This window comes from Myxocyprinus asiaticus, chromosome 14, assembly GCF_019703515.2.
Source record: "Myxocyprinus asiaticus isolate MX2 ecotype Aquarium Trade chromosome 14, UBuf_Myxa_2, whole genome shotgun sequence".
Taxonomy (NCBI): domain Eukaryota; kingdom Metazoa; phylum Chordata; class Actinopteri; order Cypriniformes; family Catostomidae; genus Myxocyprinus; species Myxocyprinus asiaticus.
In genome coordinates, this window is record NC_059357.1 from 36377203 (window position 1) to 36389658 (window position 12456).

At 44.5% G+C, this 12456-nt stretch overlaps 1 protein-coding gene across 2 annotated transcripts in view; it reads right to left on the reverse strand.

Moving 5' to 3' along the window:
• Nucleotides 1–443: 443 nt before the first annotated feature.
• Nucleotides 444–12456, reverse strand: part of LOC127451711 (GEM-interacting protein-like) — a 40928-nt gene continuing 28915 nt past the window's right edge. The window contains exons 19-21 of one of the 2 annotated variants that reach the window (XM_051716606.1): nt 5664–5991; nt 3247–3352; nt 444–1484 (exon numbers count right to left, since the gene is read on the reverse strand). In XM_051716606.1, the coding sequence (XP_051572566.1) occupies nt 895–1484; nt 3247–3352; nt 5664–5991 (1024 nt within the window). In that variant the 3' untranslated portion in view covers nt 444–894. The remainder of the gene's footprint in view (nt 1485–3246; nt 3353–5663; nt 5992–12456) is intronic. The other variant, XM_051716607.1, reaches the window with a different exon arrangement.

Sequence of the window (12456 nt, forward strand, 5' to 3'; positions counted from 1 at the left end):
ACCTCAAGTTTGATCTTTATACATTCTACACAGTGCCCTCATTAATCAGGAGAATTATGCAGTGCATATGCAAAGAGTTTATGAAAGTACTGTTGCAGTTTTTGTTGACATTTAGTGTTTTGGGAGTCCCGTTGTACCCTACCAATTACAATTTGATATGGTTTTCAAAATATTATTTTACAGAGACTGCTCAGTTGTATTTCTATTTATACCAGCTGATTTGTTGGAATGAATATATTTAATTAATTGTACTTTTTATTGGAATATTGGAGGTTTCAGCTTTCTGAGCCCACATGCACACTCTGGAGGATGAGTTTAATTTCTGCTATACTAGAAAGCAGTAAATAATAATTCAAGATTCAAGTTTACCACTATTTATGTGACAAAGGTTACTGCTGATTTCAGTCTCAATGTTTATCAGTATATACAGTAAAAACAAAGAAATTATTTTTGAGATTTATAAAATATTACAAAACACTCAAAATCAAGACTGGTTGATTAAGGATATAACCTTATCACAGAAGAAGAAGAAGAAGAAGATGATGATGAAGAAGAAGAAGACGTAGTCTGTTTGTTTGCATGTATGTTTTTACCATATATTGCATGTTCATCTTTAGGGAATCATGTTCCAGCATCATTTGAACAGGAGAGGTTGAAGAACATTATTTTGTCTATGTATTACAAATAAAAACAGATAAATCTGTGCCTTAAATGTCCAATGAGAGTGGAGTTATTTTTAACTACAGTGTATTTTATAAATCACAAAGCAAGACAACTTAAAATGTTCAGAGCGTACCTAAATCTTGTGACTATACATCCTGAAATGGGATTTATTCCAATGAATTTGTGGAACACCATAAGCAGGTAAACACTTTAGTTTTGCTTTAGTCAGTTTTAAACAAAATGGAGTTGCTCGCCCTTCTCTGAGTCACTATGTTTCAGCTTCTGTCCAGACAGAACTTTGTGGGTTGTTTTCTCCACGGTCGGACGCCTCCTTAGGGATCGGATCAAAAGCTGCCGCTCTCTTCCCCCTAGAGTATTATTTGATTGGTTGGTATTTAGTTTGGCCCTTTGGTCCAAATGCTCCTGGGATGGAGAGTCTATTGCTTTAGCCACTTCATCTGATTCTGTCCCTTTTCTCCCTCCAAGTGGTGCAGTATGACTTTCTGGGGTGTTCCCAGTCTTTTTCTCCAGGCCGGGAGTCTCTGGAGTGTGTAGACGGAAGTGAGTTTTCATGGAGGTCTCGAGCTCAGCAGAGGAACTGCGACTGCTGTTGGCACTCTTTGACTGTTGTCCTTCCCTGCTGCCAGAAGTCTCCTCCTCCATTGACTGAGAGCCTGCTTGAAGTAGTTGTGCTCCTGCCGAGCCCTGCCTGTGGTACTTCACCGGCTGCCTGCTGAAGTGACCCCTCGATTGAGTTTGCGATGTTTCTGCAGCCTGCTCCAAATACCCCTGAGGAGATGCTACAGCCCTCATAGCCAGGACTAAGAGAGAAAAAGACAAACAGTGAGGCATTGTCTCAGTACCAAATCATTGCTGTCTAATGCCTACATAGACAGCTGCCTTCTAAGGCAGCATACTAACTGAAATGGAAACTCAAAAGTGAATTATTTGAAGCGTTCTACTGTACATAAAGGCATTTTTGTCTTGCTCAACATAGGCCTAAGTCAGCAGCATAGGTTGCAGTGCATTCTGGGTCATTCTGTGTCAACACAACCAGAGGTCCATGGCTCAAAATGTTGTTTTTGATAAATTATTTTTACAGATATTAATTAATTTATTTTTTAATTTCTGAAACCTATAAACTAGATATTAGTGCTATACTAAATGAAGAGCCACATGTGTCACTTATTCTTAAAGGGATAATTCACCCAAAAACGAAAATTCTCTCATTATTTACTCGCTTTCATGCCATCCCATATGTGTATGACTTTCTTTCTTCTGCTGAACACAAAGATTTTTAGAAGAATATTTCAGCTCTGTCGGTCAATAAAAAGCAAGTGAATGGTGATCAAAACTTTTATCAATATCCATTTTCACATTCTTCTTCTTTTGTTTTTGGTGATTTGCAATCTTTGTGTGTATCGCCACCTACTGGGCAGAGAGGAGAATTTATAGTAAAAAGGATTTAAATATCGATCTGTTTCTTACACAACCCCTATCATATCACTTCTGAAGACATGGATTTAACCACTGGAGTCGCATAGATTACTTTTATATTGCCTTTGTGCTTTTTGGACCTTCACATTTCTGGTCATCATTCACTTGTATTGTATGGAACAACAGAGCTGAAATATTCTTCTAAAAATCTTCATTTGTGTTCTGCAGAAGAAAGAAAGTCATACACATCTGAGATGGCAATCTTAGTAAATGATGAGAGAATTTTCATATTTGGGTGAACTATGCCTTTAATAAGAGTGTATTTTTGGGCTCTTGAAAGTTTGTTTTATGTGTAAAATAAAGGTGCATTTCTAGTTTCAACATTATTTGTATTTCAGACCTTTGTTTTGTTGGACAAGTAAAACTAGCTTCATACCTTGTGACACACATTTGGTTTTTGACCATTAAGGATGGATCAAATTTAACAATTTACAGATGGAGCCACATTAAGATGCCCATATCTCTGGGATCTAACCATATAAGGCCTAACAAATTAAGATACAAACAGGCAATTTTGTTCTGAGCCAGAATCTAAAAGGATATTAAAGTATATTTAGTACATTTTTCCAACGTTGGAAAAAAACACAAAAAAGTGTTTTTGAAAATTGTCATTTTGACCACCCTCTTCAAAATATTGGATTACTCTGTAAATATAATTCTTCAACATTTCTGTTTATCTTTCTTCAGAAAAAGCCTTTACAAAAACAAAAATTTCTGCTGGGGAAATTTGGTTGATTTGACATGACAGAATAACCTTCTCTGCAAAGGGTACATGTGATGCTGCTTTAGAATTTGGCTATGGCCTATGATGCCTTAAAATGACAATTAAAAGAGCCATTTATAGCATTTATTAACAAATAAGTTAGATTTGATTAGTTGTGCTGATTACATTAATTTATGTTTATCAATTGTAGCAAGCATAGTCAAAATGATGCAGACAACATAGAGAAAATAGTGCAGACATAAAAATATTTAGGTTGCTTGGCAGTGCCACAAAAACACGACACATTTATGCAAGCAGCCAGCTGATTTGCAGTTAGTAAACTTTACTCAAAACAAATTAAATATCTTTGAAAGCTGGCCTACCTGCTCTGTCATTGGCTTCTGGGCTCAGCTGGTCCATTGCCTCATTGGACGATGACTTGTCAGAAATATAACCCTCGCTTAAATCTCTCTTGATACTGTGGTTCTGCTGAAATGATAAACATTCTGAATATAGAGCCAATATGGCAGAGGTAAATGATTATTTATATTTTTAGATTATTATATTGCCATAACCACCATAGATATTAAGGAGGACACACACTCCTCTAACATTCAGTTTAATGCTTGACCAATATAGGTTTTTACCTTGAAAATGTGGTTACATCCTTGTTTTATCATTATTTATTATATAGAAATCCTTTTATAAGGATTTATAATAATATAATGACTGCTAGCCACTGCTGGTAATGTTATTGTAACTGTGCTGGTCGAATATTATGGGATTTGAGTATTTCGCAGCTACAGTACTAAGACAATCTTAGCATGTGGAAAACATTGACCTTTTAGTTCCGTTTTGGTTCATGCTAATAAGTGACTTCTTAGATAGTCACACTGTTCCAGTTACAAGAGCGCAGGGTACTGGTGTGATCTTTCCTACAGTTCTTCCTGTAGTAAATAAGCTGGTGAGGGGTGAGCACTGGCCGGACAAGCACAGTGTAACAGGGGTAAGACTCTGGTTAAAGCACAAGCACACATGCAAAGCACAGTAATCCTCACAGCATAAGCGTTTAATCCATTCAGTTCTTTCCACAGGCCCGACAGGACAATTTAAGGCACACAAACATCGCAAAAGAGGCTCAAGCTGCTTGAGATGAACACATGAGCAGGTCCACCTGAGGTGAGCTTTTACCATCGTCATGACAACAGCTAGCTTAAAGCACAGACTGCATATGGAGACTTAAGCCCCATTCACACTGACAATGACAAGTAACCAGAAATTATTTATTTTCAAAGAGAGTCGGGGGTGTTTTATTTGTGAAAGCATATTTTAAAGAGATAGTTTTAATACCCAAATATGAAAATTCCCTTATAATTTACTTTCAGAATGTTAAAGTGAAAGTGGAGATTTAAAGTAAGAAAAGGACTTAAATATTGATCTGTTTCTCACCCACACCTATCATATCACTTCTGAAGGTATGGATTTAACCACAGGAGTCATATGGATTACTTTTATACTGCCTTTATGATATTTGGAGCTTTAAAGTTCTGGTCACAATTAACTTGTACTGTATGGACCTACAGAGCTGAAATATTCTTCTAAAAATTTTTTTCATTTGTGTTCTGCAGAAGAAAGAAAATAATATATATCTGGGATGGCATGAGCAAATGTGTCACGAGTAGTTGCTGAGATGAGATGGGAGACGTAGGATCTATTTGCAGGCTTTAATAAAAAAAGCTGAGAACTGACAAAGTAATGCAAAAACTAAAGGGTATTTATACAAACAAGAGCTAATGAGGGAATGGAAAACAGGTGAGAACAATGAGGAACAGATGGCAGTGATGGGGGCAGTGCATACTGGATAACGTAGTCCGGGGAAACACTTCAAAATAAGAGTCCTAGGAAACATGAGGGAGACAGACTGTGACAAAATGATGAAATAATTTAATTTTTTGGGTGAACTATTCCTTTAAATCAACAAGTCATTCTCATTTACTTCCATTGTTTCGGTCATGAACAACTTTGTGTTTTTTAACGAATTAGACGAATCAATGATTTAATGACGCACTCATAGCACATTAAAGATGCACATTTGTTCCCACTTACTGGCATATATATTTAATCTGCAGAAATAGTGGCTGAACGAATCAGTGAACGAATCTCTTTGGTGAAAGGATTCAAAAGACACAAGTTAGTGAAATGAACACTAATGTGAGCATGTCCAGCTATTCTAGAAAGTTGAGAAAAGTTATGCAAGTGAGCAGCGACTACCAATGGGAGTAAAGACACTGAAGCTCATGTGATCTCCTGTGAGATACTGTAGTCGAGTGTAGGGAAGACGGAGTACTCATTGTTACTGTGAGTCATTTAATTGTTCTCTATGATTAGTTTCCACCCACATGCTGGAATATAATTTAAAAAATGATGCATGGAAAACTGAATGAGTTTGATTCATAATTAGGTAATCGTTCATCATGTTCATGATATCATGCATTACACAATGCAGTAATTTCCCCTGCAGAATGTTCGTTTTTATTAGGAAGAAAACTGATACCTTTTCAAAATAGAATGACACCATATTTTTACTGGCAATACGTCCATGTGTGATAAGATTTTATGCTTTGACCAGTTGCGTAGCCCACCAAAAGTGTTATGCAGGAACAGCCAATTGCTACCAACAGCACCGCAACCTCCAGTTGAGTCATTTTCAGTGTGAACAGGGCTTTATGCACACTATGCAGACTTAGCATATAGCCACAGTTTGCGTAAAGCGAAAGTTCCTTGAGTTGTTATTGCCTACCTCTAGAGAGCGTGGACGTTCTCTGGACAAGGCTTCAGGGTCCTGAGGGGAACTCTTGGCAGGAGAAAGGGGGCATGAAGCTCTGAGAGGGGTACCTGGGAGGGGTGCTGTGGGTGGAGGTGGAGGGGGTGTGCTTGATCTTGTTGTGGGACCAAATACTGTGTCATAGTGTGAGATCATGAACTCCACAAGAAGAGCCTGATAGCTGGTTTCCAGAAGTGCAATCATCGACACGTCCCCTGACACAAGGGGCCGCAGGAGAGTGGGGCCAAACACGATGCCCAGGTTTCCTGGAGACATCTTGTTATCTTCAAAATGTTCTGCCACCCTAAACAGACAATGCGAGGACAGTAAAAGATAAGTAGCATAGTATATAATTTAGAACAGTGGTTCTCAACTGGTTTTGCTTCAGAACCCAGATTTTACTTTGGACATTAAGTGGCACCCAAAACAGTACCAAAATTGTTTGTTGTACAAAACTGAATGGTTTCATGCTCACAGCAGCCAATAATTGTACAAAACACACTGTGGTTGGCACAAACCATATTTATACTCATTGCAAGTGAATCTGTATTCATTTTGTTTTAAGGGTTTCAAGTATGAGGACATGTCATGCAATCTGTCCATGTTTGCATCGACCTTAACGTCTTCAACTCTGGTGCATTTTTGGGCTGCAGCCTGCAATTTTACACACTCAAATTCAAAAGCTCACCATTTACACATACTGTGGACTAATTGCAAAAAATTGGCCGAATTTGTTCAGAAAGCATGTAATCCTGGCGATGATGTATAACATTTTATCATCAATGGTTGATAACAGTTCCAATGATTTGTTTAGCATGCTTTTCCTGCGGGACCGCATATTTTTTTCTGGACATCTAAGATATAACATTGGATTATTAACACAAGCAAGCTTATAGAAAAGCCAAAAATGGCAAATTTTTTTAGAAAACTGCCTAAGGTAAAAGCAGATATAAAGTTTTTAGCTATTTGCGGCTTACAGCAGCAATAATCGGTGCATAAAAGATACGTTTGTATTTGATGTCTTACAGAAATCATATTTCACCTTGTGATTCTTTTGAAAATGTTTCGAACTGTGGTATTAGGACAACAAAATAAACTGTACAGTCGCATTCCTGAAAATGAGAGCTTTCATTTGAGATATGATTTTTCTATTTACGTTCTATTTGAAAGACTTTTATATTCATATTAATATTTTTACCACATGACCTTTAGGTGGCGCTGATTTGCGATACGAATGTTTTCAGGCCTTATTTTGTTATTTTATGTAACAAATGCAGAAGTGATGGTTATCTATGAAACTTTCAGATTATAAGCTTTCAAATGATACCACATATGCCTGACTTATGTACTTGGAGACTTGAACATTTTAAGTGTAAAAAATTTTTGTGACATAGCGCCCCCTTTTGGAACCACCAGCGGCTCTGCAGTGTTGAAGTGACAGATGAATTTGCAACAAAATACTGTAGAGTTAGATTGGACAAACTGCTTTTGACATCAACAATGAAAGATATGGGAAGGGTCCCTTTTAAAAGTTGATAAGACTATTTATTTTGCTATCCTAACTACGTATGCACAAATTTTGTTTAGTTGCACTGTATTAATGCATATAGAATTGTTTTCCCCCATCTGCGACCCTGTTAGAACAGACTTGCGACCAGTGTTAGGTAACTTACCGTTACTCTAAAAAGTAATCCCCAACACATGAATAATTACTTATCTAAAATGTAATCAGAATACACTACTCATTATTTCATGGTAAAAGTAAATCACATTACTAATTACTTGACTTCTAAGTTACTTTCTAAAACACTGTCACTGAAAAGTCTTTCCGCTCAACAAGTTCAAAATAATGTCTATATTTCTCCCTTGTTCACTGTCACACTCAAGTCTTAAACTCAATACTACACATTTCTCCCTAACAATGACTCGTTTGTGACTCTTCAGCTGTCACAGAAATGTCTTGGTTACTGTCGTAACCTCTGTGCCCTGATGGAAGGAACGAGACGTTGTGTCGAAGTAGTGACACTAGGGGTCGCTCTTGAGAGCCCCGAACACCTCAGATCTTTGAGAAAAGGCCAATAAGAATTGGCGACTGGAATTTGCATGCCACTCCCCCGGACATATGGGTATAAAAGATGCTGGCTCGCAACCACTCATTCAGGTTTTGTGCTGAGGAGCCCAGACAGGGTCCCGGCCATTTCAGCGGGTAGTACAGCATTGTGGCAGGGGGGACACAATGTCTCATTCCCTCCATCAGGGAATGGAGGTTATGACAGTAACCAAGATGTTCCCCTTCTGTCACTCACTCGATGTTGTGTCGATGTAGTGTCACTAGGGGGTCCCTATACGAAATGCCACAACTAGCTGAACCATGTTACGTGGACAGGTGCAAGCAAGCTGCTGCGTGCGTAGTAGCAGGTGCACCGGTCTGCACGTAGCCTCCTCCAACGCCCCAAAAAAACGTTGTATACCACATCAATGGGGGGGGGTGGGGGTGGGGGGGGGGGTATCTGGTATGGAAGTAGGCCGCGCCAGCCATGGCCTTTTTTCTCTATGTTTTCTCTCACAGAGTATTCAGTTATTCGGCTGGGGACATTTTAACGCTCAATATATGCACCGGGGAAGGTGTTCTTTTCCTATCCTATTCTTTCAGGGGGAAAAGACCCCACGGAGACCACATCCTGCCCGGAGGGGAGGTAACATGTGGCAAGCACATCATGTGGGCTCAGAGCCGCACATGAAAGAGGTGTGGTGGAAAGGTCCTGCCTGAAAGGGGAGGAGCTCTACAAACACGGCGACCGGGACTGAGAGGGCTCTTTCAAAGGGAGACGCAAGTCTGCTGACAGGGGGACCATACTGTGGAAAATACATCACAGGGGGTTACCGGAGTATCCGGCATCTGTGGAGCACCTACCTCAGTAAGGGCATATTAGCACACGTACTGGTTCCGCTGTGAATTCCTCACTGAATTAGTGAGACACAGGGCTATGGAGGAAGGACATCCAGGGTTCACGGGTTCGTGAACTCGCATGGGAAAAGAAGCGCACATCTTCGCCTCTTTGGAGGGGAATGGAGCTATACGCAAGCGATACACCTGGCCAGCTGTCCGTATTCCCGAACTTACCTGATCGTACCTGACCGAACACGGGACGAAACTGGCTCGACCTGGAGATTGTAAAATCTCAAAGGTATTGGGTGTCTCCCAGCCCACTGCCCTGCAGATGTCTGCTAGAGAGGTACCATGGGCCAGTGCCTACGAGGATGCCAGACTCCTTGTGGAGTGTGCTTGTATTCCCGAAGGGGTGGGCACGGCATGGGCCTGGTATACCATAGCGATGGCATCCACGATCCAGTGGGCAAGCCTCTGTTTGGAGACAGCGTTCCCTTTCTGCTGACACCGGACACAGCAACGATGGCTGGGTCTGCCTCCTCCTGGGGAAGCGCTTGCAGGTTCACCACCTGATCCCTGAAGGGGGTCCCTTGGGCACATAGCCCGGCTGGGGTCTCAGGATAACATGAGAGTCACCCGGACTGAACTCCAGGCAGGTATCGCTGACAGAGAATGCTTGCAGTTCCCCAACCCTCTTGATGGAGGTGAGTGCAATCAGGAGGGCCGTCTTCAAGGAGAGGGCTTTCAACTCGACTGACTCTAGCGGCTCAAAGGGAGCTCCGTGAAGGACCAGGAGGACCACAGAGAGATCCCATGAGGGGAACAGGCGTAGCCTAGGAGGATTCAGCCTCTGGGTGCCTCTCAGGAACCTGATGATCAGGTCGTGCTTCCCTAAGGGCTTACCGTCCACTGTATCGTGGTGTGCCGCTATGGTGGCCACATACACCTTCAAGGTGGAGGGGGACAGCCGTTCCTCCAGCCTCTCCTACAGGAAGGAAAGCACTGACCTGTGTATCTCTGAGGGTCTTCAGCTCGGGAAGAACACCAATTCGCGAACCGACGCCACTTCAGCATATAAAGCTGCCTCGTGGAGGGACCTCTGGACTGAGTGATTGTGTCTATCACTGCTGGTGGTAGGCCACTTAGGTCTTCCATATCCCATCCAAGGGCCAGACATGGAGGTTCCAGAGGTCAGGGCACAGGTGCCAGATGGTGCCCTGTCCCTGAGTAAGAAGGTCCTTCCTCAGGGGAATTCACCAAGGAGGGGCTATCGCGAGGAGCGTGAGGTCTGAGAACCAAATCTGGGTGGGCCAATACAAGGCCTTGAGGGTGACCTGCTCCTCATTCACCCTGACCTTGCACAGGGTCTGTGCAAGTAGGCTCACTGGGGGGAATGCATACTTGCGCAGCCCCCAGGGCCAGCTGTGTGCCAGTGCATCTGGGCTGAGGGGGGCCCCGTCGGAGAATACCAGAGCGGGCAGTGGGAGGTTTCTCGGGAGGCAAATAGTCTACTTGTGCTTTGCCGAACTGACTCCAAATCAGCTGGACCACCTGGGGGTGGAGTCTCCACTCTCCCCTGAGCGTCACCTGCCACGACAGTGCGTCCGCTGTGGCGTTGAGGTTGCCCGGGATGTGAGTGGCCTACAGCGACCTCAGTCACCGCTGACTCCATAGGAGGAGACGGCGGGCGAATTGTGACATGCGATGTGAGCGTAAGCTGCCTTGGTGATTTATATACGCTACAGTCACAATGTTGTCCGTCCAGACCAACACATGCTTGCCCCAGATCAATGGCAAAAGCCTTCGCAGGGCGAGCAATACTGCCAGCAACTCGAGGCAGTTGATGTGCCAACACAGTCGCGGTCCTGTCCAGGAGCAAGTGGCTGTGTGCCCATTGCACACGGTGCCCCAGCCTCGCTTGGAGGCACCTGTCATAATGATGACGTGCCTGGACACTTGCTGTAGGGGAATTCCTGCCCGTAGAAATGCAAGTTCTGTCCAAGGGCTGAACATTGGCGGCAGATCGGCGTGATGGCCACGCAATGTGTACTGCGGCACCATGCCCATCTCGGGACTCGAGTCTGAAGCCAGTGCTGAAGTGGTCTCATATACATCAACCCTAGTGTTGTGACCGGCGCCGAGGGTGCCATATGCCCTAGGAGCCTCTGAAAGTGTTTCAGTGGAACCACTGTTCTCTGCTTGAATGACTTCAGGCAGTTCAGCACGTTCATGAGGCATGCTATCATCGAGACTGAGTCTAACTCCATGCCGAGAAAAGAGATGCTCTGAACTGGGAGAGCTTGCTCTTTTCCCAGTTGACCCAAAGTCCTAGCCGGCTGAGGTGCCTGAGCACGAGGTCCCTGTGTGCGCACAGCAACTCTCGAGAGTGAGCTAGAATCAGCCAGTCATCGAGGTAGTTGAATATGCGACATCTACTTCCCTTAACGGGGCAAGAGCTGCCTCTGTGACTTTCGTGAAGATGCGAGGGGACAGGGACAGGCCGAAGGGGAGGACCTTGTACCGATACGCCCAGCCATCGAAAGCAAACCGTAGGAAGGGACTGTCTCGAGGTAGAACCGAGATGTGAAAGTATGCGACCTTCAGGTCTACCACCGCGAACCAATCTTGATGCCGGACACACACCAAAATGTGCTTTGGCGTCAGCATCTTGAACGGGAGTCTGTGCAAAGCCCAGTTCAGAACTCGTAGGTCCAAGATTGGCTGCAACCCACCACCTTTCTTTGGTACAGTGAAGGGCTGTAAAACCCTTTCTTCATCTCGGCTGGAGGGACAGGCTCTATTGTGCCCTTGCACAGAAGGGTCACGATCTACGCACGTAAGGTGGATAGCCAAGTCGGATGGTCCTGGCACTAAGGGGACGATTGCGTTTAACATATCTGTGGGTGGGGCCTCGTGGTGGGAGGGATCAGGGGATGCCACGTTGAGGAGCCTCGCTTCGTCTCATACTCGTGGCTGCGCTGAGGGGACCCTCGAAGCACTTACTTTGCTCCATGTACCCAGTGTCGGGGGGGGGTTGGCGACAGGGGAGGAGGGACTTTTTGACCATCCTCGTAGTCCGTCACAACCACCTGGCCGTGGGTGTGAGTGTGTTGCGACCGGACGCGCGAAGGCGGGGGGCCCGCGTTCGTGGCGTCTAAGTCGCAGGTGCTCAGTGCCCGGTTGCCGTGATAACGGCGGTTGTAAACACTGGCTATGTGACCCAGGGAGTGAGGAAACTGCTCTTTTGAGAATGTGGGTACCGCAGCCCGTTCGGGGTGCGGCAAACATAAAAGAAAAGGAAACAAAGGATTTACCTCCCGGCCCTCCACCGGGGGATGAAGTAGTCTGGATACCAGCTCCGGGTTTGCAGCAGACATCTCGCTCCCTGGGTCATCTGTCTCAGGGGTGCTTAGGAGCCTTCTGGATCCTCGTGCCGGCCCGTGAGGCGGGGGGTGTCAGCTTCCTGTGGGGGGGCTCTACGCTGGGGCCGAGAACTGGGTTCGGGCTGAGGCGGAGCCACCTGGGCTTTCACCACCACAGGGGGACGCCCTCAGTGAGCAGACGGGATACGGGATCTTGAGCCGTGCCGGGGCAAGATGTGTTGTATAGCTTCCATCTGCTTCCTCACCAGCCAGAACTGCTGGTCGAAGTCCTCAACGGTGTCGCTGAATAGGCTGATCTGGGAGATGGGGGCGTTGGAAAAGCGAACCTTGTCCACGTCCCTCATCTCGACCAGATTCAGCACAGGTGGACATCGCCTGCCCGAGTGTTCACGCCGTGACCTTTGTCACCGAGGTCGGTCACTGAGCGCAGCTCCTGCATCATATCGGGATCAGGACTACCCACGTGCAGTTCCTTTAGTGCCTTGGCCTGGTGTAC